This window comes from Pezoporus flaviventris, unplaced genomic scaffold (assembly GCF_033815535.1).
Source record: "Pezoporus flaviventris isolate CSIRO_AGI_PZ_B2104156 unplaced genomic scaffold, CSIRO_AGI_Pfla_v1 ptg000036l, whole genome shotgun sequence".
NCBI lineage: Eukaryota > Metazoa > Chordata > Aves > Psittaciformes > Psittacidae > Pezoporus > Pezoporus flaviventris.
This window is the reverse complement of record NW_026892584.1, coordinates 32,340,885-32,367,836: the sequence shown is the minus strand read 5'-3', so window position 1 is coordinate 32,367,836 and position 26,952 is coordinate 32,340,885. Positions and strand designations below refer to the sequence as shown.

General features: G+C 40.8%; 1 protein-coding gene across 2 annotated transcripts; it reads right to left on the bottom strand.

Moving 5' to 3' along the window:
- Positions 1–1,448: 1,448 nt before the first annotated feature.
- On the bottom strand, positions 1,449–26,952 carry ZC3H14 (zinc finger CCCH-type containing 14). Of its 2 annotated transcripts, none has more exons than XM_061463808.1 (17): positions 26,735–26,952; positions 25,883–25,925; positions 22,751–22,865; positions 17,228–17,268; positions 16,709–16,904; positions 16,182–16,356; positions 14,472–14,632; positions 13,279–13,379; positions 12,087–12,242; positions 10,363–10,437; positions 9,795–9,951; positions 7,817–8,031; positions 5,603–5,723; positions 4,324–4,460; positions 3,365–3,459; positions 2,360–2,466; positions 1,449–1,745 (listed from the first exon to the last, which is right to left on the bottom strand). In XM_061463808.1, exons 1-17 carry the CDS (start codon positions 26,768–26,770, stop codon positions 1,739–1,741), a joined length of 1,938 nt encoding a protein of 645 aa, XP_061319792.1. In that variant the 5' UTR covers positions 26,771–26,952; the 3' UTR covers positions 1,449–1,738. The 2 variants fall into 2 exon arrangements, with proteins under 2 accessions (XP_061319792.1, XP_061319793.1); XM_061463809.1 differs by having other exon boundaries at positions 16,188–16,356; positions 26,735–26,950.

Below are 26,952 nucleotides of genomic sequence, written 5' to 3'. Positions count from 1 at the left end.
GGTTGTAAAGCATCTAAGCTGTTGAAATCCAGTAGTGGAGATGGCATTAGTGCTCTGTTGCCCTTACGCGTTACTGTCTCCCCATCTCGTACTGAAAACAGTGTCATGGTGACAGCTTGTTCTGAGGGATGGCTCAGGAGGCCTTTGGAAATTCTCTAGCAACCACCTGGTTGGTCTTTCACCTGGAGATCCTGTGTGGCGATGCTCCACACAGGACAAGAACGCACCCATTTCTCCTCTACTCCCCTGGCAGGTCACCTTAGGAACATACTGTACTGTAGTTCTTTAAGCTTAAACTCCAGTCGTCTGTTCAGCTTTGTTGTGTTGCGTTATGGAGTGTGTCACATCATAATCCCTCCTGCTTTAACACAAAAAAAGAATTAAAAAAAAGGTATTTTAAACTAGTCCAAAGGTACGGTTCTGTGTTACTGTAATAAGGACCATGGGTTTACGTGTACTCCATTTTGGTTTCCACCGTGAACATCTAATCCCTGTAACAATGTTGTATGTTTATTTAAAGTATATATATAAATATATAAATATATATATAAAAAATGGTAAATGTCAGATTTTTGCATAAAGATTTTTTTTTAAATTTGAATATGAACTTTGAGTACTTTATTTCACACACACAGAAAACTAAAAATACTTTCCTGGAGTGTTGAGTTTCAGAATTCCAGACTGTATTTGTCAAATTTAAGTTTAAGATATGTAGCTACCATTGTTTTCTCAGATCAAATGTAAATATTTGTAAAAAGAAATTCTTTGTATATTTTTGTGAAAATGTAGTTCCCCAAGAGATACAGGAAATTTAATAAAAAAGTGCATTTCTGTTACTGCTCAACACTTTCTGTCATTGGAATGTCACCAAAACATCTTCATGGTCACCTCCTGGGCTTGAGAGTTGCAGTGCTCAGTCACAGGAACTTTCTCAAACGAGGCAGTGACACAGGGTGGTCAGGGATGCTGGAAGACAAATGATTCTCCAAAAAACACTTGGAAGAGGGAGGGCATTTCTGTCTTCCTCCTCTCCACGGATGCAGCTGAAACAACACTTATTTTCAAGTGAAATGGTATTTAATTTCATAGCCTTTTTATTAAATGGAGCATGATGTCATTCATGGTTTAATTCTTGCTCATGAAGCAGTTTTGTTCCATTGTGTCTTTGTTCTTTCCCTGTTTGAGAAAGTATCGGTGACAACCACATGGAAAAACCACATGGAAGACAACACAACCCCTTCGCTCTCTCTGTGAGCAGATGAAGAGTTCAGGCACTGCACTAGGACACCAGGCCGGTTACATGCCTTGTACCAAGCATTTTCTGAACAAAAAGTGCTTCTGCTATGATCTGAATACAGGAATAAGCTTTCTAAGTCCTTCTAACAGTACACTTTACTTCAACACACCTAATCTTAAGCAAGACACATTACCCAAAGAGAACACAAAACGTCCTTTGAAAGTTTTTAATGGACTTTAAAGTAAAACTTTTCTTACACATTTTCTTCTTACAGTGTAAAAAAAATGTAAAATTGCTCAAACTTACAAACTTGGAAAATTAGAGACATTTCAAGTATGCAATCATCAACCTCATTTTATGAAAACAATATATATTAAAAGTTTAAAATGCATGGATTTTGTTTTTAGCATCCTGTGTCCCTGGTGGTTACAGTGTCCCTATATCCCCTTCCTCTCTGCTGCTGCCCCGAGGAGGCCAAGTCCAGTCCCAAGTTCATCAGAATCATTCACTGGGGGAAAGAGAAAAACACACATCGTAAGTGACAATGGTACCAGCCTGTAAAGAGGGGCTGAGCATGGATTTTCACCATGCCCCTGTAACAATTCAGACCTTTGCAGAGCAAAGGATGCAGAGCTTTGCAGAGCAATGTCTGCAGGTATGACTGTGGCTTTGGGAAGTTTGCTACTAGTTCATGAAATCACAGACAGGTGACAGGAAGGAGCTGTTCTGCCAGAAACCGTCCAAGAAACACCAACGTTTTGTGGAAAAGACAACTTGGACACACGATAAAACAACAGCAAAGAAGAGCTGATGGCAGATTTTCAGCTTTACTCAAATAAAACTCAGTAAACACAACGTGTCCACGTCAGGACTCCAGTGCCCCTGCCACATCCTAGCTGCAGGGCACCTGTTTTTCAGGGTCACGTCACATTAGTCACTGTTTATACCACTAAAACCAAAGTTCTCTGTAAAAGAAAGATGCCTGTAACAGGTATCTCTCTTCATACAACATCCATTATTCATCACACACATCAGTCCTGTGAGTAGACTACACTGGTGATGCCAGTCACAACAAACACCCCAAGCCTAACCAAGAAAAAACTAACCCCCCACGTATCTCACCTGGTTTGAGCTCGAGTCCATTTCAAGGCGTGGCGAGGAGGAACGGCAACGGTTGGATGGTAAAAGGTGCAATCTGGTCTCGTACACTGGGTATTAAATCTGCAATGCTAGAAATGAAAGTGTTTCAGCAGAGGCTACTCAAAGATGCTGTCTGAACTCACGAACAAGCTAACCTGGCATGTGTTACACTCACATTGGTATTACTGTATGACATGTCTGATAGGAAGCCAAATCAACAGCTACACAGCCTCATGCCATCAGGTCAACCCCATGACAGAGAGAAATCCTTTTTCAGCAGTATTACTTATGAATTAGGTGCTTCAAAACTGCCGCTGCACTGAGGGGTAGAGAAGTTCCTTTGCTTTCAAGGGTTTACACAGTTCAGTTTCAGTAGATCTGCGTGTGTAAGTCAGGAGTGTGACACAGCAGCATCTGACACACATAGGGAAAACCGCTGTGTATCTGCTGGTAACACTGGGCACCCAGCACACTCCAGGATTCAGTGCTTGAAAAAGCACTAAACTTACTTAAAGGCACATGAATATGCAGGGACATACTCCCGTGGAACAGAAGTACCCGAGTTATAAACTCTTGTACAATATAAATTACATTGATATACTTCGTGGTAACTGGGCAATCTTCAAAGGTCTTGTACACTGCAGCACATCTGAAGGAAGAATCAGGAGTCTGAAACATACTCCTCCAATGCAGGCTACAAGATACTCTCCCCCTCTGCCCTAGCACCCTTGCTAGGCAGGGTTCTGACAAGTGCTAGGGCTGTCTGCCTGTCTGAAACTCCCAGAAGCAGCCGGTAGAAAGATTATGTTTTAAAATTTTCCAAATTCCTTCAGTCACTGCTTTTGCATACTCTGCTTCTGAGCTGAAGTTAAAATGTGAGAAGTAAAAGGACAAAGTGTGAAACACTAGTGACACTTCCTGACCCAAAGTAACATACTGCAAGTAACTCTCTAGGAAGGAAAGGAAGAGACAGGAGATAATTCTTACTTTTGGGTGGTAAAATGGACATTCCATTTTCTTACAAGCAGGAAAAAACTTGCACAGGGGGCTACTGGAGGATACAGACGGTGTGGGTAGTGGTGCTATAGTAGAAAAGGACAGGAAGTGAGCCTGGACCGCTTTTTTAACAGTTTAACACAAATGTAAATACATCAATTCTTCTGCAAGGAATTACATTTTATAGGACACCAAAGTTCTGCCAGAAATACGGGAAGCATATGGCAACGGATCAGTGGATCTCATCCTGGGGCAGAACAAGACTATCACGTAATCCTGGTCTGGGCTTGGCACCATTCTGGGACAGAAGATTCCATAGCCATGGCAATGCTCCCAACAAATTAAGCAGAGATCTGGTGAGCAGAGAAATTCCAACGTTAAATTTAGCCAGCAGCAGGCCTGGAAGAGTTCAGGCTATAACTGCACTGCAAAGCACAGGCAGTGAACTTTCCAGGAACAGAGGACCTGCTGGAAATGCCACAAGAGATAAGCACATTTTACTCTGCCTTCTGGCAAAGTAACAAAAGTGCATCCTGCTGTGACTGAGCGCTAAACCGCTTCCAAAAGATCGCAACTCCAGTGGAGTGAAGGTGCCCCACCGTGGCACTGCTCAAAGGCCCAGGCACACCAACCCATAATCCAAACACAGCTACTGCCTTCATTGGGTAAACCTGTCCCCACAAGTCACCTCTTCATTACAGAAGTTAACTCCTACAGTGTCATTAAAGAAAAACATGTTCATACCAACACAGCAAACTGTTTTCAACTTGCGTAACAAGCTCTTGCTACGTGTGTCCAATTTAAGAAGCAAATCTGAGTAAAACTGCAGTGCTGAGGAGTCCCTTCAGAAGGAACAAAACATCATTTTCTCACCACAGTTTCTGCTTCCAAAAGTACTGTTTTCCCTTCAGTGCTCTCATTTAAAGCTCAGAAAAACAAGACATGCTCACCTGGCTTAGGAGGTGTATGGGGGAGCCGCCGACTAGCATGAGTGTAAGGACAGTCTGGCTTAGTGCACTTTGCATCGTATTTACAGTTTGGATGGATGAACAAGCATTTATCAGCAAATTTGCAGTTAGGAAAAACTCTGCAGGAAAAGAATTGAGTCATAAGCCCACATTCAGAGCAAAATCCCCAGGCAGCTGTTGCACATGAAAGCCAAAATACCACAGAAAGCCAGAGCTACAAAAGGGCTTGCACACGTGTGTTAGCTCCTCTCACAGCAGGGCACGGGGGTGCACAAACAGATATGTATTCATTGCCCCTGTTTACATGCAGTACATAACTAACTACCTCACACTGGTGGGGTTTGGTAGCAGGCTACTTGTTCAAAGCTAAGACACATTACTCTTAGTGTGCAGTGCAAAGCAGCAAAGGCATTGTGAATTCAGACCTCCACACAGAGCAGCACAGAGATCCCTAAGTAACATGGTTCACTAACTGAAGAGAAAGTTTACTTTGAATTTAGTTACGTTGGATTTTGAAAGAAGATTCAAATGTCTAAGTAAACTAAGCTACTCAGTCTGGTAATATTTATCCCAAAACACAAGCTGTTTTTCTAGACCGTTGCTGCTTGTGGAAGAGAAGTCAAAGCCACAGTGCACACTCAAGAGTCAGCCTTTGCTTTTGAATAAAAAAATCAGTGCATTACTATGTAATGGTACCCTAACATAGAATCATGGAAGAGTTTGGGTTGGAAGGGACCTTCAAAGATTATCTAGTCCAACCCTCTTGCAATGACCAGGGACATCTTCAACTGGACCAGACTGTCCAGAACCACATCCAGCCTGGCCTTCGATGTCCCCAGGGACGGTGCATCCACCACCGCTCTGGGCAACCTGCGCCAGTATTTTACCACGCTCAAACATCTCTTCCTTGCCTAACAACATGTTCACAAGCATTCTGACAGCTAGCGGAAGAGTGCCTATTGTTTTAGAAAGACACCAATTCCCACACCTCTAAGCCACACAAACCCCCAGCCTGTATGCTAAACTAAGCTTCCTTCTGTGTGAGCACAGCTGGGACTCTGCTTATGAAAAACACCACTGTACTCAGACATGTGGTAGATGGGAGGAAAACAGAAGAAATTACAGTGTGATAATCTAGCTCCAGTCCTACCCTAACAGCCCTACACTGCCTTAGCATATTTACTAACACAGAAGGTAAATATGGTAGCACCAAAAGAAAAATAAAAGTAATGTGTCAAGTGGATGAGCTTTGCTCTACTACCTGCAAGGCAGTGTGGGGTGATGGAACACACATTCATCTCCATTTTTGCAAGCAGGCCAGTACTTGCAGCGCTCAAGCACCTTCTCCTGTTTTTGCAGCATGTTTAACTCTTCAATATCTACTTGAAAGAAGAAGAAGAATAAAAAAGCAAGCTGGGACCTTTATGCCTATATGCAGTTTGGTTTACACAATACAGCATCATTGAAATTCTCTCTCCTTTTAACCCAATTCTTGATAAGCCTCCACTAATCAAAGAGTCACAACAGTAAAAATTTATGTACAACCAAATAACCCAAAGAAAATCTCCAACAGTGTAAAGTAAAGAAGCTGTAACACTGGGCTGATGGCTGTGTTCTGGTGGCAGAAGATCAAACTTGCACTGGTTACAAGCCAAATAAAATCATGTTCTTCAAAAATCCAAACTGAGGTGTGAAAGTCAAAAGATCAGATCTTGACCAGACAAGACAAAGATTCTTCAACTGAACCTTAGTTACGACTTAGTTCTGCTGAGGCATGTGTTAATAACAGCTGTGCTTCCTCTCTCCAAGGTATTTTTTGGATCTAGAAAATTATTTCAAGACAGAAGGTGAAAAGTCATTTTCTGCATTAATCAGATGTGATTTATTAGTTTAGGGGCACATACTGAAATACTTTCATGTAACTGGCTTCAATATCACATTTACTTCAGTTGCCTGAACTCAGACTCTAATCCAAGAACTGGTTTAAGAATTCCCAAGCTGAAACATTCAATACCTTCACTACACTTAAGGGAACCTGGGACTTCAGTTTTCTCCTATTTAACATTATCTGTAAACCTTCATTCTGCAAATTCAGGCCATTAAGCATGTACCTGCACTGTTGTCTTATTTTTCCAAATCTGACTAAGCCTTTCGCTTTTCAAAGCTTCCCAGGACTGCTAGACTTATTCCTCTGATGTGACACATTTGCTCCAGCTTCATTCCATCCTAAGGTTCATTTATGCCTTCTCCTTGCAACCCACTGAAGCCAAACGCTGCTGTCCTATTGGAAAACCATGCTGCTTGTACAAACTGCTTCCACTCCCATCTGATTCTGCGAGACTTCAGCCATAGCCGTGCTACTTCTGGCTGACACAGCTAATCAACTAAGAATCCCTAACAGAGACATAAATGTATTAGCAACGTCTTTCTGTAGCTAATAGCTTTAGTCAGGACTATCAAAAGAGTCTATACTAGTAAAAACACAGATTCGCAAGGGTAGTACTCTAATATATATTTCACTGTACTACTAAAAATGTGCCAATGGATATATAACATTCCTTTCTTCAAGACTGCCTGATATGTGTTGCACTTCTGCAGCCAGCAGGACTGAAAGGATGTAGACTTAAAAGATCTTTTGCCTTTCCCCCATGGTTCCCTCGTAACTGCAATAGACATTTACAGCTGGAGCCATGGAATTTAAGAGTTTCCTGGATAGCATCAGGTACTACTCTTTATTTAAGGTCAGAAAATGTGGATACGCTGCTACGACGGAAAATAAAGGTTTTTATTTTCATAAGAAAACTAAAAAATTTTAAAAAGATCCAAGCATGACCTGAAGGCAAGTATTTAACCCGTTGTCTATGACAAAGCAGAACCTTCTGTATTTTTCACTGCTGTGTCAGGATTCTAAACAATTCATATGCTTCAGCAATTTCCCACATTATTCAAAAGATACCCTGAATATAAAAACCTTCAAGTACAACCACATAGTGTTCAAGGTCTATTTTCAGAGCTTCTAGCAACCTGCCTCTGTCCAAGCTCCCTTTGATATCATGAATCGACAGAAACATTAGTAACACCTGATGTATTTTTTAAAGTTCACAGAACAGCAAAACTTTCATTGTAAAATCTCCTGTCTGCCAGCATGGGAACAAATGCTAATGGGTCAGCCAGAAGAGCAGGTTTCTGGCAATGAAGACAACCTACATTTTCAAAAGAAACAAACCAGAACAAATGTTACCAATACTGCAATGTGTGGCATGTTACTTACGTGCTGTATTGCTCTTAGTTTACCAAGATAAAGGCTTATGAAGATGAGGCTCCACTGAACCACCACATTTCATTTGCCTAACCAGTGCTCTAATTTGAAGAATAAACACCATTACTTTGATTTCTGCAGAATGATATATCCAAGAGTTCTATCCACAATCACACCACCATACTGATGTTAGATCCTGCTGGTAAGCGTAATTACCATCACAGCTCTTCAGCTGCCTGGTTACAATTTGAATCTGCTGTGCTCGAAGGCCTTTGCCGGCACACATACTTTTGTTAACTGGCTTTAATCCTTCAGTTATACACATATCTTCCTCCTCCTGATCAGAAAGGTATCCTGGTGGACTTGGCACGCCATCCAGTGTCACGATGAACTTTGGACTAGCAGGTTTCTCTGGCTGTGCAAGCTGGTCTCTGTTAAACAAAGGAATGTAGTAAAAAGAAGATTTTCTTACTCAAGAGATCTGAGTAAAAGGGAACTGCACTAGTAACTATAAGTAGTACAAGCTAATCTATCGAGGGTGACACAGTAACAAACCTTCTTCCAATACTACCAATAATGTACTCCAACTAATAGTTTGCTTTCCATTCTCCCTGATGCACTAATAAGAAATACAGCTTTTAATGGTATTCGGCAGAGAATTCAACAGGTACATTTCTGTTTCTGACATTCTTCTAAGCAGATAGATCCAAAAGCTCAGTTACAGACATGGTTAAATTAAGAAAAGATTAATCTTTTCAGGAATTTAGAGGTTTGAGACAAAAAAAGTGAGGGTAAATACCATTCTTGGAATCATGAACCTTTAACACACAAGGAGGTGTCTCCTCAAAAGTACTCAACAGTGCATTATGAAACAGTGGATGTAAAAGTTCTCAGGAGTAGAAAGAGAGAATTGAAACACTGACACTATGAACTTGGATGCTGAGGCTGACTGAAAGATTAGTCTAGCCTAGTATCTTGTGTCTGACAGCACATGTGGATAAGAGAGCATAAAACCACAATGAAATGGTTTCTACAATATTCCACTGATGCACCCATTTGACCTGAAGGATTTCGTGAATGAAATGTGATTCTGAGTATTTGGAAACGCACTATGAAGTTCTCATCTTTGACAAACAGTGATAGTATAAAATTTGCTTTCCTATGAAATTAGTCTAAAAGCAACTACAGCATAAAATGCCTTCAGGATAGAAAAAAAGCAACACATTAAAAACATCACTAGCCAGACCTTTCCAGTTCAAGCAGTCAGAAACTGACCTATGCATATGCAAAAATTTACTACTCTCCTGTAGCACAGTCAGTTTTCAACTGTAACACTGTGAGATTATCCTTGGGTTTGTTTGGTGTTTGTTGAGATTATGTTGGGTTTGTTTGTTGTTTTTTAACTACCACAGGCTTTTTAAAGCCACTCATGGAAAGCAAGCATTAACAGTTTCTCAAACACAGCGATGAAGTCCACCACATTGTTCTGAGTAGTTTTTAACTCTTAACAGGGAAAATATGTAGGACCAGTTGGTCGCAGGAGCTATCAAGGCCTCTAAGAAGTTAGGAAAATGGCAGTGCATTGGCCACTGTTCCTCTGGAGAAATGAGAAAACATCCACAGCACATCATTTGAAACTGACATGAACTTTAAACTTCTGGCAGAACTCACCAGTAAGGAGCCTTAAATCACTTTGTCCCACATGCCACTGAACTGTTTGCTGGTACTGAGCTATCTGCACATAGAATGTGCTGGTTTCCATCCAGCACTGAGAGCACAGGCTTCACCATACTCAATACTGCATTAAAAAGCATTTCTTAAGAAACGCAGTCTCAGAGTGAAACAGGTATAAAACTAAAGCAAATTTATTTAAGCAAAAGTCTTACTTCACGAAGATCTAAGATTTCAGAAATCAGAACAGCTGTGACAATAAAGAGCAGTACTCTGCAGCTCCTTCTTCTTTCTTGCAAATCTTAAGACATGCTCAAGGTACAGCTGACCCTTGGAATTATTTTCCATTTAGGATTTCTGGGAGGTTTTTTGCCCCTGCTTTTTTTCCTCTGCTATTCAATATCAGACCCTTTTTCACAGATCCTGACTGGACTGACAAAACACATGTATGGCTGAATGATTCCATCTAAACCACAAAGAAGCATTCTGACTGATAACAGTCTTAAAAGAAACAACTTTTTACCTTGTCTGTATTAGACGTCCCGAGAGTACTCGCATAGCCTCTGTGGCCTTCCTTCCCAACTGCTGATTCTGTGCAAATATTTCCTCAGATAACTTGGGCTTTTTCAGGATAAATGACCGAGTATCTGCATGAACCATAGATTCTATATCGTAGTAATCTGAATTGGAAGAAAAAATACATAGAAAAATAAGGTTGCAGTTGTACTCTTAACTTATGGCATATTTTTAATATCAATTTAGATGGCCAATAAGCTAATTTTATTTTAATTTCTTACTAGTAGCTTCCAGAAAACGTTCTTTACTTCCTTGCTAATTATACAGGCCAATTAGCTCAATAGGAGCCATAACCCATACTAGACCAGACCAGGAAACTTTCTTACAGGAATGGCTGTGCTGAAAGAGTATTGAAGCTTCTCTCTCAGGCTTTGAACATCTGCTACTTTTATTCCTTCAAGATGTGGAAACTAGAAGATACTAAACCCAGTATAATTAATTAAAAAGGAAGTTATATTTTAGCATTCACTGATCACAAGTGTTCAGTTTGCAAATAAACTATCACAAGACTTAACCTTGAGCCACTTGCAAACTATCTTCAATCGCTGGATCAATCTGGAGCCGAGACGAGAACTCCTTTTGTTCAGCTCCTAAAAACATACCAACCCAGTAATCAGAAACATATTTACTGCACGTCAAACTGCAACAACAAATTAAATAACCAAAGCATGCTCTTCTCATTCCTTTTATATTTAAAAAAAAAAAACACACAAAAAAAAACACAAACAAAAAAATCATGAAAACAAACCCCATGAAAACCTCCACATTTCTATCATTGTCACAAACCCCTTTCTCATTGTTTCAGAAACAGAACAGTAATACATCTGCTCCAGCTAGCATGGAAAAATCTGAATACTGAAAGAGTCCAGGCATTTCCACAATGATTGCTTGGTACAAACTAGGTCTGTGGGTATGACAACTTACAAAGGCCAAGTTCTTTCTTCCCTTTTGTAAAAGGTGCTGACTATTCAGAGAACACATATGCGGAAAAGCAGCTAATTCCAAAGGACTACTTTATGGTCACCTTAAAAGAGGTGAAACAAACCAGAGTAGCTGTCCTGGGTTCAGCAGTAGCAGTCATTTTTCTCCTTCTTAGTAGCTGGTGCAGTGCTGTGGTTTTGGCTTTCAGTCTGGGAACAGCGCTGATAACGCCGATAATTTTAGTTGTTGCTCAGTAATGTTTAGTCTGACCAATGACTTTCTGAGTCTCATGCTCTGCCAGGGAGGAGGGAAAGCCAGGAGGAAGCAGAGACAGGACACCTGACCCAAACTGACCAAAGAGGTATTCCATACCACAGCACATCATGCCCACTATATAAACTGGGGGCAGTTATCCGGAAGGGGTAGATCACTGCTCAGGTCAGGCTGGGTATCGGTTGGTAGGCAGCGAGCAGGTGTATTCTCTTCCTTTGTTATTTCCCTTATCATTATTATTCTTGGTGGTAACAGCAGTGATTTGTGTTATACCTTAGTTACTAAGCTGTTCTTATCTCAACCCATGGGAGTTACATTCTTTTGATTCCCCTCCCCATCCCTCCAGGAGCAGGGAGAGGAAGAAGGGAGGTGGAGGAGTGAGCGAGTGGCTGCATCGTTCTGAGTTAACCAGCTGGGCTTAAACCATGACAGTAGCACTGTTCTACATTTGACTTATGATTTGAAAAAAATTACTTTGCTTTCCATAGGTTTCCTAAACAAGCTCTCATTTCCACTTCAATGGCAAAAAAAGAAAAAATGTTTAGCATAAATATTTTCCGTACATTAATTCAAAGACTGATAAAGCTTCTTACACTTTACAGATACAATTTAAACTATTTTATGTTGGCAGAAAGATTCCAAATACATCTATATGAGAAACAGGAAAACAGAGATTTTTTTTTAATAACAAATGTTTCCCATTCCTTAACAATGACCACGAGCTGATGTAACAAAGATCTTACTCAACGGAATTTTTTTTGTGACAAAATTGCTCCTAAAAGATATTGAGGGAAAAAATGAAAAGGATGTGGAAAAGCTATCATACTGTAAATGGATACATTTGCTTATACAAAATTATCTTTCAGTGATATTCCAGAATGCTATATCACTCTTTGCTTATATATAACTTCAGAGTGTTTTCAGGGCATTTCCACATGCAACTTTTGATGCTGCCTTAAAAATGACAACCATTTCTGTTCTTGGCTCAGCCTGTTGCAAAATGACATTCCCTGGTATAAATGCTTAAAGAATATTATCAGATGACCTTGAATTCCTTCAGCTATCCGCTCCTTTGGCTCTTCTGCTTGAAGCTGGGAACTCAGAGCAGGCAGTCTGCTTTGCACATGGATTAATTCTAACTGAGATTCTTCTGGGCTAATTCGAGTTCTTGGTGCAACTGGAACAGTCTGTTTCTGTGGGACTTTATTTAAAGAAACAATGGTAAAACATTTACACACAACCCAATCACACAACAGTACTATTTTTATATATTGTGGTAAAATAATAAATTCCTACACACTCAAAATCCCAAGCATACGTCCCCACAAGAAGCATTTTTAGCTATCTGTAAAACTCTTAAAGTGAAAGCATGTGCATGTGCATACAGCACTCTATGAGTGGCACCAGAGAACATGTACTTTTAAGATGAAGAAGAGAGGTAGGAGCACTGATACTCTTAAGTTCTGATGCCAGTTTTCCAGCAAGTATTTATAGTGGAAAAAGCAGCAACACAGGGAATAGCACTTTGAGGTGATGCAGGAAACTCTTCCCTGTGTACATAACAATATGGTAGAAAAAAGAACATAGCCAAAAAATTTTAAAATTAATTAAAACTACTGATTTTTAATAGCGGTGATCTTGTAGTTTGACTTATCAACATGAGAATATTTCAGTAGAGAGACCAAAAATCACCACTTTGTGTTTTAATACAGAGGTGATTTGTGGACTTTATCTGAAATATGAAGGCTCTTCTACTTCAAAGGTGATTTTTCATCTATTTTTTTAAGTATTTTGAATAAAATATGGAAATAAGCTAATTTGAAATCCATGGGTAAAATAAAAGATATTTTTCTCTTCTCAGAAGGAAGGAAGACAATGCAGAAAAGGAAGAAAAATCATCCACATAGCTCAAACAAGCCGCTTAATTCTGAACACTGTCCCCTTGGCAACTATAAACTTCAGAATATCTCTGGCACTTCCATTTTGTATCTGTACACTTTACAGACTTACTATTTCAATTAACATATTTTAAGTAACTCCTCCCTTGTTTATGCTTTCAAAATTCATCACTGAAAATAAGTATAATATGCATAGGACACAGAAAATCCCTTCTGTGTATCACTGACATGTGCTATTTAACATTCTGCTTTATCTCCAAGTGCTATCTTCAGGTTGGATTTATAAACCAGGATTTGGAAATACTATATTTTAGCACTACAAAAAATAATGCTAATTACCAGTGGAATAATTAGTTGTTTTTGTAACCGATTCCTGTGCTTCAGAGATTGCTTTCAGTATTAAATTCTTATTGGCCTGTTTTGAAGGTGGCAATGAAGGTCTAAAGGAGATAAAAAAACTAATTAATTGCACAGGAATTGCAACAGCAACTGTAACCATGTTAAACAGATATTGCAACAAGTTAACACAGTCATGCATAATTACACTGATAGAAATCATCATCTAAAATCACTTAATCTGTATTCGTGTTCACCTTGTTAATCTATTCTCTGAGCGAATGAGGATCCACAAAACACTCAGAAACGGAAGTCCAGAGGCATGATTTCATGTCTAGCTTAAGCTGCTGTGAAACCATGCTGCATCTGAAAGGCACAAACTCTGCCATCTATTTTCTCCAACCCATGCCACTCACATCCCTGTTGCTACGTTAGTGTTAGCAGACGTAATTATGCAGCTGCCCTGGAGGGTAAGATCCAGCTGAAAACTGACTCTGTCAAAAACATGACTTGTAGAAAAAGCTTTCCCTTTGTCTTTGAACATCAACAGTAAGAAATTTTAAATCAGATAATTGTGCTGTGGTACTGCAGGTAAATTTGATGAAGTGTATTAGTTCAAATCTTGTACAAGCACTGTAGATCAGCAGAATCATCTCTTCTCTAGTTTGAATGTTCATCTTATCGTTGAAAATCAGATACAAACGACTGATGTACTCTGACTGACATCTGACATTCAGACAGAATTAGGGAGCAGAAAAATAGGAACTATCTCTCAAGCCTTTTGAAAAGTGAAGAACACCTTAAAGAACAAGTGGTAACTGGTTTGAAAACTATTCCTAAAATAAAAAAAAAAGCAATTAAAACTCCTGCAAAATTATTTTTCCACATTAAGTACCTGGTTTGAAACACGCCAACATTAATGTTCTTTTGCCAGTAAATCTTACCCAAACAGTGTAAAATTTCACATTCCATTGCAGCTTATGCACAATAATAAAAACAGGTTAAAAAAAAATCAGAGGAAAAAGTGTGGTATAAACAGACATCTCACCCATGGAGTTGTGAGATAGTACAAAAAATATAAAAACGGCTTATTGAATTCTGTCAATCTTCAAAACTGCAAACGGTTTTCCACTTTTGATGTTTTTGTTCATTAAATTCACTCTTGAAACACACAGAATCACAGAGATATTACGTACTTTCTTTCTGGCTTTGCAGGTACAGACACGCTGCTGGAGATGCTTCCTGTTCGTAATCCATAGTCTTCCTCTTCCTCCTCATCTTCCCCGTCATTACAGAACTTTTTCACTTTGACTACTGAGCTCACAACAGGCAACCGTCTCTTCCTGGAGCTTTCTTCCTACAACAGAGCAACCAAAACAACTGACTTAGCTTAAAACATGCATTAATAAGCCAGCAAAGAAAGCATTGCAATTCTACCTATGGCCAGAAGATGGAGAATTTTCATACAAATTGCATGGGTCCAGGACTACCATGCTGTCCGCAGAAACAAGTGATAGCACTAGAGAATATGAAAATCATATTTTCACTGAAACACCTCACTAAAAATGTAAATAACACTTAGAAAAAGAGAAGAAAAAAAGACTAAAGTAGAACTTATCCAGGCAGAATACAGCAAAGGCACACAGTTCTAAGAAACACTCCTGAAACAGCCCTCTTCTGGACATTATTCATGAAATAGGAACACAAGAAAATTATCCCAAGACCTTTTCCTAACAAAGATGTAACTATCATTCATCAGTGACTTATGTACAGCCTTAAATACATTACTGTATTGTCACTATATCCTCATTCTCACTTCCCCATCTTAAAAAACCAGACATCAGCACGTATCTTTGTGAAGCAATCTAAGTTTCCAAATATCCATTGTCCTTTATACAGAATTAATTAAGTAGTAGCAAAGACAGAACTACACAGGCAGTGACAAACACAGATGCACTTGGAATACAAGGTATGCAAAATTCCTGCTTTGTTACATTAGCAGCCATAACAACATTAATTCCTCTCACAAAGGGCTCTTAACTGACTCATACAGATAGCCTAATATCAGTTAGACCTATCACTCTGACTACCTTAGTCAGGCCTGCAAAGACTGTACGGCAGCAATAACCTTTTAGTTTGTCCTTATACAAGACTCATTCCAAAGATTTCTTAAATACCATTGTTCTAAATAGTGTAATAATAACCTTAGTAAGCAAAATATCTGGGCTTTAGAGACTAAAGTATACCTAGCATAGGTATGAATAAACTGCATCCCAAAAATACTGATTTACAGAACTATGTAAAGCCAGATATTTTACTAGTACTTATGGAAGATCATGTTCCAACGATCTAGAGATCAAAATTATTATTTCTGATTCATCGTGTGTACCATAGCAATGTGCTAATCCATTAAGTCAACGCACGATGGCATGAAGATCTACAAGCTAATTAACTCTGAGATGCAGCAACTTGTCTGGTGATGCTGCTACACTATGCAGTATTTTTTTACCAGTGGAGCCAAAGAATGAAATCCCAAACCTCCTGGTATCAGTGACAGAATTCCTTCAGTTTCCCTGAGGTCAGGATTTTACTGGAAGTGTACATAGTAATTTAGGTTCCTAGCAAATGTAAAATACTCCAATAGTTTAGATTGTATTAACCTCACTGCCTACTTTATCAGCACTAAGTTTGGAGGTGGGTTTGTAACTTTCTGCTAAGTTGCCAAATGTTTCTGGATTGCACAGCTGGCCTGTTTCCAAAGACCTGCAGCTTTGCATGTCTAACTGCTGGCTCCCCTGTAAATTGCCCTGTTGTGACAATCTGTGCACATGTGTACTGCCATCTGCACTCCTACCAGCTGGTGGTCAGTACATTTCAGTGGAAGGATGAGAAGAACTATAAATTACAGTTACAATGGGTTTCTTCCGTGACAAAGGATTCTCCTGCATGAAGTTTAGGTCTTCATCAATTAGATCATCTGGTTCAGGTTTAATGTCAATCACAGCTTCAGAAGGTGATAATTCCCTCAAAGGCTTGACTGTAGACGTTAAGCGTGATGCTGAACCATCTTCACAAGACTGCCTGATAAAATAAGAATTGCCAACTGTTAACCCATCTGGAAATACGGTTCTGGAAAATTAGAACTGTCTTTTAAACAAAGCCAGGAGGGAAGAATTATTAAGGTATTATTGTTTCTACAAATTCAACATACTGATCACTATTTTTAGCTTGGTTAATTAATCGAAGCCCATCTGTTGCTAAAGAAATGGAACTGAATTCCCGATTAAATGTTTTTCATGCTACAAACCATAAACTGCTTTCCTCTTCAAAACTACTTTGAATTTCCTAAGTAGATGCGCTCTTCAGAATGGCTACAACAGTCTCACAACTACTAATGTCTCAATGTGTGTTAGTAAGTAACCAGAAGTTTTACCGTGAAGCAGTGTTCCTTTGCTCCTGCGAGCTAGTGGAAACTCTTGAATCATTTCTTTCAGTCCGAGTGCTGGAAACCGCAAGTGGTGGCAAGGTATCCTCACGCCTTCTCTCATCACTCACACATGAACTGCTTTTGCTGGAAGGAAGGTTGCTCTCAAAGATATTAGATTCTGAGGACTTCACACTAGCTGGTTCTGTGGAGACAGGTACCTTACGTTTTAACACCAAAGCACAGCAATACAAGTTTTGCAGTAAAAGTAGCTAAGAAACTGCAAACAAGACATTGCACAGAAGCTGAAAACATCAGCAAGAAACATCCAGAAATAGATTCTGGACTCAGAAATAAATTCTTTATCTCAAAATATAAAGCAATTTTCTGATGAGTCAGGACACAAGACCATATAAACTGAAAATTAACAAAACAGTCAGCTAAGATCTTTTTGGAAACTCATTAGACAAGCAACACTGCACAGAAAAGATAAACCTACTTTCCCCCAAAATTAATTTTCTTACTTACCAGTAGTAACTGATCGCAGCTTATCCAAAACACCATGGAGCCTGAAACAGAAGAGGGACAGGAAAGGAAGCAAAAGAGAAAGATGAGAAATAAAAGAACTTTCATTTACATTCAGAATAGCTGTCTTTCAGAAACCAACTGTCCTTCTCCCCCTACAACAAGCATCTCATTTACCTAAGCCTTCGCTTTCCATCAACTGACAATATGTTTAACCTCAAAACTGAGGTTGTAAGTATCTTGTCTTCAGCGAGTCTTCATAAATGCAGGTACGGTATTCATCACTGTACTTTCCACTTTCACTACACTGATGCCAAGTGTTCTCAAAAGGAGCGATTCAAAAAACCTACAGTAGAAACCTAAAGTACAGCTGAAAATTTTACTTTGTATATGAAACTCTAATTACACACCAGACATTTTAAACACAAACCTTAACAATATATAATTCACAGCTCTGAACATACTCAGGACTCTCCAGGTATGCTTTGTATACACCAACAACATTCTTTGAGACAAGTTTGTGAGCAAAAACATTTCAGTAAGGTTACAAATTTACCATTTGCCTGTGAAACAGGCAACAACCTGAAGCAATACTTAAAATCTATGGCTATGAAATAATAAGGCTGTTTAAAAATAAGGTCACATTACAGGCAGAAGAAAGAGGGGGGGGAGAAAGGAAAAAAAAAAATCCCAACACTTCAGTGCATATGCTACCTGGAATTCAAATCTTTGTTTGGGCACATATCTGTAATTTAGAATGAGTATTAGAAAGCAGTTAAGGAACAAAAGCATACTGACAACTGGAAAAATAAGACTGCACATGAGCGTAAGGAAGGCTTATACTAACCTCCTTGTGAGTTTTTACTAGGACACTCTTAAAGGTTTCATCAACTGAGCTCTGCTGATGTGTACCAGTTTTCACACTGACCTCTGGATAACTGTGACCTGACACTTGGTTCAGACTAAGAAGGGCTGGCCAACCAGCAGGATTGCAAGGCCTGCCACAGAATTGCTGTGGAACTTTTGCCAGATGACCCACAAATAAATTAGCAGCTATAGAGACAAACCAAGTACCATGTTGTGTATTGTATTTAGCCAGAAATCCAATGTTGAAAACTGTACAAATTCTGGGTTGCCTTTAGAAGAAAGAAAAGCATATAAAGCTCCCAACTACAATGCTACATAACTTTTTTCCACCAGTCCTCTTACTGATTATTGCATAAGTTTCATCTTGTCTTCTTTTCCAGAATTCTTTTAACCAATACCTACCTCATCGCTTGATAAAGCACCATCACTGAATTTGTGGTTAGAAGCAAATGTGGATACTGAATTAAAAGATTCATTATATTTGGAATTTAAGCAGGTGTCAAAACCAGCAGGAGGTATAATATCTACATATACTTGATATCAACATATTAATATGTTAAAACATTAATCTTGACTTCTCTTCCCTGCTGGAATTTGCCTTCTCTACATCTTTATTATTTTTTCAATGGAGTTTTAGTTTCATTTATAAAGCCATAAAAGTGTTTTCTGCTACATATTATTATATGCATATTAACATACATATAATTACGTTATTTCTTACTGTATATAGAATAGAATCACAGAATCACAGAATAGTTAGGGTTGGAAAGGACCTTAAGATCATCAAGTTCCAACCCCACTGCTATGTGCAGGGACACCCCACTAAACCATATCAGCCAAGGCTCTGTCCCACCAGGCCTTGAACACCACCAGGGATGGAGAATTCACAACTTCCTTTGGCAACCCATTCCAGTGCCTCACCACCCTCACAGTGAATTTCTTCCTTATATCCAATCTAAACTTCCCCTGTTTAGGTTTTAACCCACATTACCCCTTGTCCTATCACTACAGTCCCTAATGAAGAGCTCCTCCCCAGCACCCTTACAGGCCCCTTTCAGATACTGGAAGGCTGCTAGGAGGTCTCCATGCAGCCTTCTCTTCTCCAGGCTGAACAGCCCCAACTTTCTCAGCCTATCTTCATACAGGAGGTGCTCCAGTCCCCTGATCATCCTCGTGGCCCTTCTCGGGACTTGTTCTAACAGTTCCATGTCCTTTTGATGTTGAGGACACCAGAACTGCACACAATACTCCAGGTGAGGTCTCACAAGAGCAGAGTAGAGGGGCAGGATCACCTCCTTCAACCTGCTGGTCACGCTCCTTTTGATGCGGCCCAGGATACGGCTGACTTTCTGGCCTGCGAGTGCACACTGAAGCCGGTTCATGTTCATTTTCTCATCAAGCAACACCCCCAAGTCCTTCTCTGCAGGGCTGCTCTGAATCTCTTCTCTGCCCAACCTGTAGCTGTGCCTGGGATTGCTGTGACCCAGGTGTAGGACCTTGCACTTGGCATGGTTAAACTTCATGATGTTGGCATCAGCCCACCTCACAAGCATGTCAAGGTCCCTCTGGATGGCATTCCTTCCCTCCAGCGTATCAACTGAACCACACAGCTTGGTGTCATCGGCAAACTTGCTGAGGGCGCACTCAATCCCACTGTCCATGTCAGCAATGAAGATGTTAAACAAGACCGGTCCCAACGCCGATCCCTGAGGGACACCACTCGTTACTGGTCTCCAGCCGGACATTGAGCCATTGACCACAACTCTTTGTGTGTGGCCATCCAGCCAGTTCTTTATCCAACAAGTGGTCCATCCATCAAATTGATGTCTCTCCAGTTTAGAGACAAGGATGTCATGTGGGACAGTGTGGAACGCTTTGCACAAGTCCAGGTATATGACATCAACTGCTCTACCCCTGTCCATCAGTTCTGTAGCCCCATCATAGAAGGCCACCAAATTGGTCAGGCAGGATTTCCCCTTAGTGAAGCCATGCTGGCTGTCACCAAGCACCTTATTGCTTTTCAGGTGCCTTAGCACGCCTTCCAGGAGAATCTGCTCCAAGATTTTGCTAGTCACAGAGGTGAGACTGACTGGTGTGTAATTCCCCAGGTCATCCATTTTCCCCTTCTTGAAAATGAGGGTTATATTTCCCTTTTTCCAGTCATCGGGAACTTCACCTGACTGCCATATTTCTCAAATATGATGGCCAGCGGCTTAGCAACTTCATTCACCAGCTCCTTCAGGACCTGCGGATGGATTTCACCAGGTCCCATGGACTTGTGCACATTCAGGTTCCTAAGATGGCCTCGAACTAGATTCTCTCCTACAGTGGGCCCAAGGTCTTCATTCTCACAGTCCCTGCGTCTGCCTTCCAAGACTTTGGGTAATGTGGTCAGAGCAGTTTAATTCTAACTGGGCCTTAGCTTTCCTCAGCTGGTCCCTAATTTCTCGGACAACATCCCTGTACTCTTCCCAGGCCATCTGTCCTTGCTTCCACTTATTATAAGCCTCTTTTTTAATTTGAATTTTCCTCACCAGCTCCTTATCCATCCATGGAGCTCTCCTGGCCCTCCTGCTGCACTTCCTTCTAGTTGGGATGCAACGCTCCGGAGCTTGCAGTAGGTGATCTCTGAATATCATCCAACAGTCTTGGGCCCCCATGCCCTCTAGGGCTGTATCCCGTGGAACCTTACTAAGCAGGTTCCTGAAGAGGCCAAAGTCTGCTCTCTTGAAGTCCAGGGCAGTGAGCTTGCTGCACGCTCTTCTCACTGTCCTGAGGATCTCAAATTTGAGCATCTCATGATCGCTGCATCCAAGGCTGCCCTGGAGAGTCACATTTCCAACGAGCCCTTCCCTGTTGGTGAGCACAAGGTCAAGCATGGCACCTCTCCTTGTCGGCTCCTCTATTACTTGCAGGAGGATGCTGTCTTCCACACAATCGAGGAACCTCCTGGATTGCTTGTGCTGGGCCGTACCGTCCCTCCAGCAGATACCAGGGTGGTTGAAGTCCCCCATGAGGACAAGGGCCTGTGGCAAGCGTGAGGCTGTTCCTATCTGTCTGAAGAGCACTTCATCCGCAGCGTCCTCTTGATCAGGCGGTCTGTAGCAGATCCCCACAATAATGTCCCCCATAGCTGTTCTCCCTTTAACCCTGACCCTCTGTTAACTGATCACCTGTCCCCAGACAGAGTTCCATACTCTCCAACCTATCATTAACATAAATAGCAACTCCAATATAAATATCATGATTTAGTCAAAACCCTAGTACCGGAGTTACCCTCATCAACTTGTAAACCTTGCTAATTTGTCTGGTTCCCACAACTATTATGAAAAAATACTACTGTGTGACTAATACAGTGAAATCCAAAGGTTTTGCCTAGGCAGGCCAAAAGAGGGAACAAAGAATATAAATGCCTGTGTACTTGCATGCATGCAGGTGCATGCATAATTGGGCTCCTTTCTTATATTTTTGCCAAACACCAGGAAAAAAACTGAAAACTATGGAAGCAAACTGAAATTTTATTCACACAAGTAACACTGTCCCATGGAAATCCATCAGTTTTAACAGTTAATTCAGTGAACTGAGGAGCTGGAACTAATTTTCATTTTTTACCTGTGTTTACAGTTTAACGTACCCAACTTACAAAAAGTTTTGCTCTGCTATTTAATAGCATAAAAACTCCTAACCTTCTATTGACTAATCAACAGAAGAAATATTGGAAGTGAATGTAACCAGTCAGTATGAAATCTTCAAAGGAAGCAAACTGAAAAAGCAGGAAAAAATGTAGTACTTCTCTCATCTATTCAAACCAAAGTAACATTCCCTAAAACTGTATCAGGTTATCGACTAAGAAGTAAGATTAACTTGAATTAATACACAAATCTGAAAGCAAGAAAATATCTGGAGGGAAATATCTGTTTTAATACCCTGAAACATGAAAAGTTTATACTGAAGCCAAATTCAGCATTAGAAAATGCATGAGAAATATAATGGCTGAGGCTATAATGCAGCATAGCATAAATTAATCCACGCTGTCAGGAGTTTGGAAAAGAGTTCATCTATTGCCAATTTGTCCTGCTCACAAAAATTCTGCTTTTGTTTTGTAGAGCTGAGTGGCAGCAATAAATAAACAGCCTGAGAGGTGGGAATACCTAAGCATTTGGTGTTAAGCCTTGTCAAAGACAGTATACAGAATTAGATCCACTGCTCATCTGTCTTGATATAGTAATTCCCATGCACAACAGCAATCTGAAGTACTATTAGCATAAAAGCAAAGAAGCTTGTCTTCAAAGAAGTATTTTGCATGTAACAAAAGTGAGTAACAGTCTCATGCTCACAGTGGACTTTGTAGGAATAATTTTTTTTAAGCCAACATGTGGCCCTCCCTTACCTGAGCATTTCACACTTCATTAAAAAATTCCACTGGACTTCAGAGCAAACAAAGAATATAAGACCTGCAGTCTTTTGCCACTTCATGATCACTGCAATAGCCTAACTGCTGCCAGACTAAAATAATTTACTTATTAGACCTGTAAAAAGTTTTGATTAATGTAAATTACACGAGGACAAGATATGTAACTTGTTAAATTCTCAGGTTTCACTTATAGAAAGCAGTCCTGATTATTGGTAAGAAGTGTGACAAATAGTTTACAAACATACCAAACAGTAAACCTGACAGTATTGTTTCCAAGGAAAAGGGAAAGGTCTTCCGTCATCTGCTCCTGACTCTTCTTATTGGCCACCATAACCATAATATAATCAGGGAGCTCTTCATCTAGTAGAAAGAGAAATATGTTGATCTAAAGTATAATAAATCATAAAAGAAAGACACAGCAAACATCATTACACATGTAACCAGGATTTTTTTTTTTTCCAGTTTTACTATAAAGACCCTGCAGGCAGAGGATTAGGTAAGCAAATTAACAAGACTTCCATCTCTTCTGAGGTTCAATGCAAGTTTCAGCTATGAGCGAGGAATAAAAGATCAACTAAACATGAACATAAGCTGAACATAAGATCAAGGTATTTAAAAGGACAAGATAAAAGAAGGCCACTTTGCTTCCTGTATCGTTTTACATCCATCCTTAACAACCATCTACAACTTCCATTACTTCAATATTGCCATATATAGGGCCTTACCCTTGTCAAATTTCCTTCAGCTACAAAGACCAAACAGATAAATATTCCTTTCCGATTTGTGCATTAAACAAAACTGTAATTTCATACGCAGTAAGAAATCATAGAATCACAGAATCATAGCATAGTTAGGGTTGGAAAGGACCTCAAGATCATCAAGTTCCAACCCCCCTGCCATGGGCAGGGACACCTCACACTAAACCGTATCACCCAAGGCCTAGTCCAACCTGGTCTTGAACACTGCCAGGGATGGAGCATTCACAACCTCCCTGGTCAACCTATTCCAGTGCCTCACCACCCTAACAGGAAAGAATTTCCTCCTTATATCCAATCTAAAATTCCCCTGTTTAAGTTTGAACACATTTCCCCTTCTCCTATCACTACAGTCCCTAATGAAGAGTCCCTCCCCAGCATCCCCATAGGCGCCCTTCAGACACTGGAAGGCTACTATGAGATCCACTCCCTTGCTGGACTGCTCACACAGAGTATATATACATACTTACTCATCAGAATGGATACAAAGGTGCTCAGAATCTGACATCAAACAGTACATTTAGGGTTTGGGGAGTTTGGTGTTCAGCTTTTTACTTTGGCCTAGCTCTGGTGTACTCTGAAGGTCTGAATGGCTCATTTGCTGCTTGAGGACACTAGGCATGCTTCTTGAGCACATATTTCAATTTAGTTTGATAAAACACAGAATCATAGAATGGTTTAGGTTGGAAAAGACCTTAAGATCATCTAGTTCCAACCCCTTGCCATGGGCTGGGATGCCTCTCCCTAGACCATGTCACTCAACGCTCTGTCCAGCCTGGCCTTGAACACTGCCAGGGATGGAACATTTACCAGCTCTCTGGGCAACATGTGCCAGGGCCTCACCACCCTCACAGTGAAGAACTTATTCCTTATATCCAACCTCAACTGCTCCTGTTTTAGTGTTAACAGTGGTAAGTGGAGATAGTTAGGAAATTCACTTCAAACTGTGAATTTGAACCAAGGCACTAATACAGCTGTACTCATTTTGTCAAGTGAGGTCTGTACACAATATTAAAAAGACTTAAAGAATGAAAAATCTTAAACAGAAACCAAAATACACATTTGCGTATCTTCTCTTTACCATGTAAATAATTCATCTATACCCTAGATTATAGAAATAACATTCATACGCTGCACCTGCAAGCCACTCTCACTATTCAGGTATTCCAACATAAGAGTGTTATTTTTTTTTTTTTTCAGAAATCCAGGAAAAAGCAGACAAAGAATCAAGAACTGGGGAATTGAAACCTGGAATCATAATAAAAAAAAACAAAACAAAACAAAAAAATCCACAAAACAAAAAATGAGTCACTGCAAAAGACAACTTCTGAGGTGGTGAAAAAAGACAACCTTACAATGAAAAGATTCTAAGCATGGCTCCTTGGCACCTGGTGAGTTCAGAACATCAGCTCATAGGTAATTCCTTTCTATGAGTCAATGCATTTTGATTCCTTAAATACAATGCCCCCTTTAAACAGGAAGCAAGATGAATTCAAGATCAAACTACTACAAACTTTGAACTTTGTCCTGCAGCTCACAGGATCTGTGAACTATGTTCTCAATTCCTGTCCTTCACCTGAAACCAAAGAAGTATCACAGACAACAAGGCAGTTGCAGGACTGAGGCGTTCTACTTCCAACAGAACACTGTAAAGTTACCAACTTTACTGCTGTAAAAAAAATATCAGCTGCTCTTAAGTACAATATCCATTTAATCCTGGATTTAGGAAAAAAAAAACAACAAAACAAAACAGGTTTTTGGGGTTGGGGAGTTTGGTGTTCAGCTTCTTACTTTGGCGTAGCTCTGGCCTACTCTGAAGGTCTGAATGGCTCATTTGCTGCTTGAGGGCACTAGGCATGCTTCTTGAGCACATATTTCAATTTAGTTTGATCAAACATAGAATCATAGAATGGTCTGGGCTGGAAAGGACCTTAAGATCATCTAGCTCCGACCCCCCCTGCCATGGGCAGTGATGCCTCACACTAGACCATGCCACCCAAAGCTCTGTCCAACCTGGACTTGAACACTTCCAGGGACAGAGCATTTACCACTTCCTTGGGCAACCTGTTTCAGTCTTCATATCTCTTTTCTCACAACCCAAAAGAAAATCTCACCCTGCCTCTAAGATTCAGCTACATATGTTACATCAACATTAGCTTAACGTATGTCTTGGTCTTCCCCTTAACAGTCAAGCTCTTGCATTTTGCAGATTTGTCCTACATAACATTTCTGACATGGCCTTTTCATCTCTCAAAACACTTAGCCTATCTCTGTCTTACAGTAATATTGTTTCTCCTAATATTGACAAATGTCTCACCCTGAATTCGAAAGACAGTTGAAAAGATGCCTAAGGAGGACTGACTCCATCTCAGAGTAGTCACAAGTAACTGCTGCTGTATCTGCAAGGATCTTGCTTTATATTATGTTTCTACTTGCGTTTCAAAGAAATTTCCTTAAATACTCAGACACAGCACTTCAGATAATTCATCTGATGTGTAAGGCTTCTGTATGCAGTAACACAAGTAATAACAAGTATATAAGCTGTTGCATTAACTAGCTGGTACTTTCCTATATAACAACAATGAACCTAAAGAAGACTGTTAAACATGTGATAAAACTTACCCACATAAGCCCCCAGCTCCTGCAACTTTCCTTTTATAGCACCCTAAAAAATAATAAAATAGCATTTAAGAGATGGAGAAAAAAAATATTGCTAACTTCAAAACTTAGCAGTTTTTCTTATTAACTGTTTGAACACGCTGGCTTCACATGTTACTTTTCCTGTTCTCCACTGCTTGTGATTATAGATGTTTTAACAGTGAGTGACTGACAGCAGAGTAGTGAGAACTGCCAGGAATCTCACACTCCCTACAATATTTCCTATATACCAGTTCCTGGTGCTACCAGAGAACCTCCAAGTCCCAGCTGTCCTTTTTTAAGCACAGACCAGACGGGCTCCTAAGGTGCAAAGAAAACGAATCCCGTATGGTTCGATAAAATGTCATTCTCGGCTCAGCAAGAGAAAAACACCCGCCAGGATGTTCAAACTGCAATTGCTGAGGAGGAGCAGCTGACAAGACCTGTGCTAACAGGGGCTTATATACCAGAGTGGAGGGCTACGGCTGGTCCTTTTCCCGGTAAGCCGCCGCTTCCGGGCCGCTGCAGACCGAGAACGACAGCTCCGGGGAAGAGACGGCAGCTGCCCTTCGGGCTACGAGTCCGGCTCCGCCTCCCAAAACAATTCTCCTGGACGTGCCGAAGGCCGCCCTTCGCCGGGAGCTGGCGGTAACCGCGGCCCAGCTGGGGATTCACCCCGCCGTTTCCTCCCGCCGGGGGACGGGGGCCCGGTGCTGCACACACGGCACCGCGCTCGCCGCCTCCGCGGCTCAGCCACCGGCCTGGCCTGCCGCACGCAAGCGGGGTCAGGCTCTTGCCGCGAGTGGAAAGTGCACGGCTTGGCTGCTTCTTTCTCACCCGGATCTTGCGGCTGATCTCTGTGCCGATCTCCATGGTCGCGCCGATCCGATCCTTCCCGTCGTGCCGTACCCCCTCCTAGCGCGGCCTCCAGGCTCCGCTCCCGCCGCAGGCCGCGACAGCTCCGGAGCGCCACGCCAGAGAGTACACGGCCTCCACCTGCGGCGCCCCCTTTCGGGCCGCGCCGGTGCCTCCCCGCCGCCGCCGCCGCCCCTTCG

Bases quoted from the DNA above. Each gene is read 5' to 3' on its own strand.
- ZC3H14 (XM_061463808.1), bottom strand. From the start codon at position 26,770: ATGGAGATCGGCACAGAGATCAGCCGCAAGATCCGG. The intron at 16,357-16,708 runs GTAAAACTTCTG...TTATTTTATCAG, and splicing joins CAAAGGAACACTGCTTCACG to GCAGTCTTGTGAAGATGGTT. The intron at 8,032-9,794 runs GTAAAAAGTTGT...TTTGTTTAACAG, and splicing joins GGACGTCTAATACAGACAAG to AGACCAGCTTGCACAGCCAG.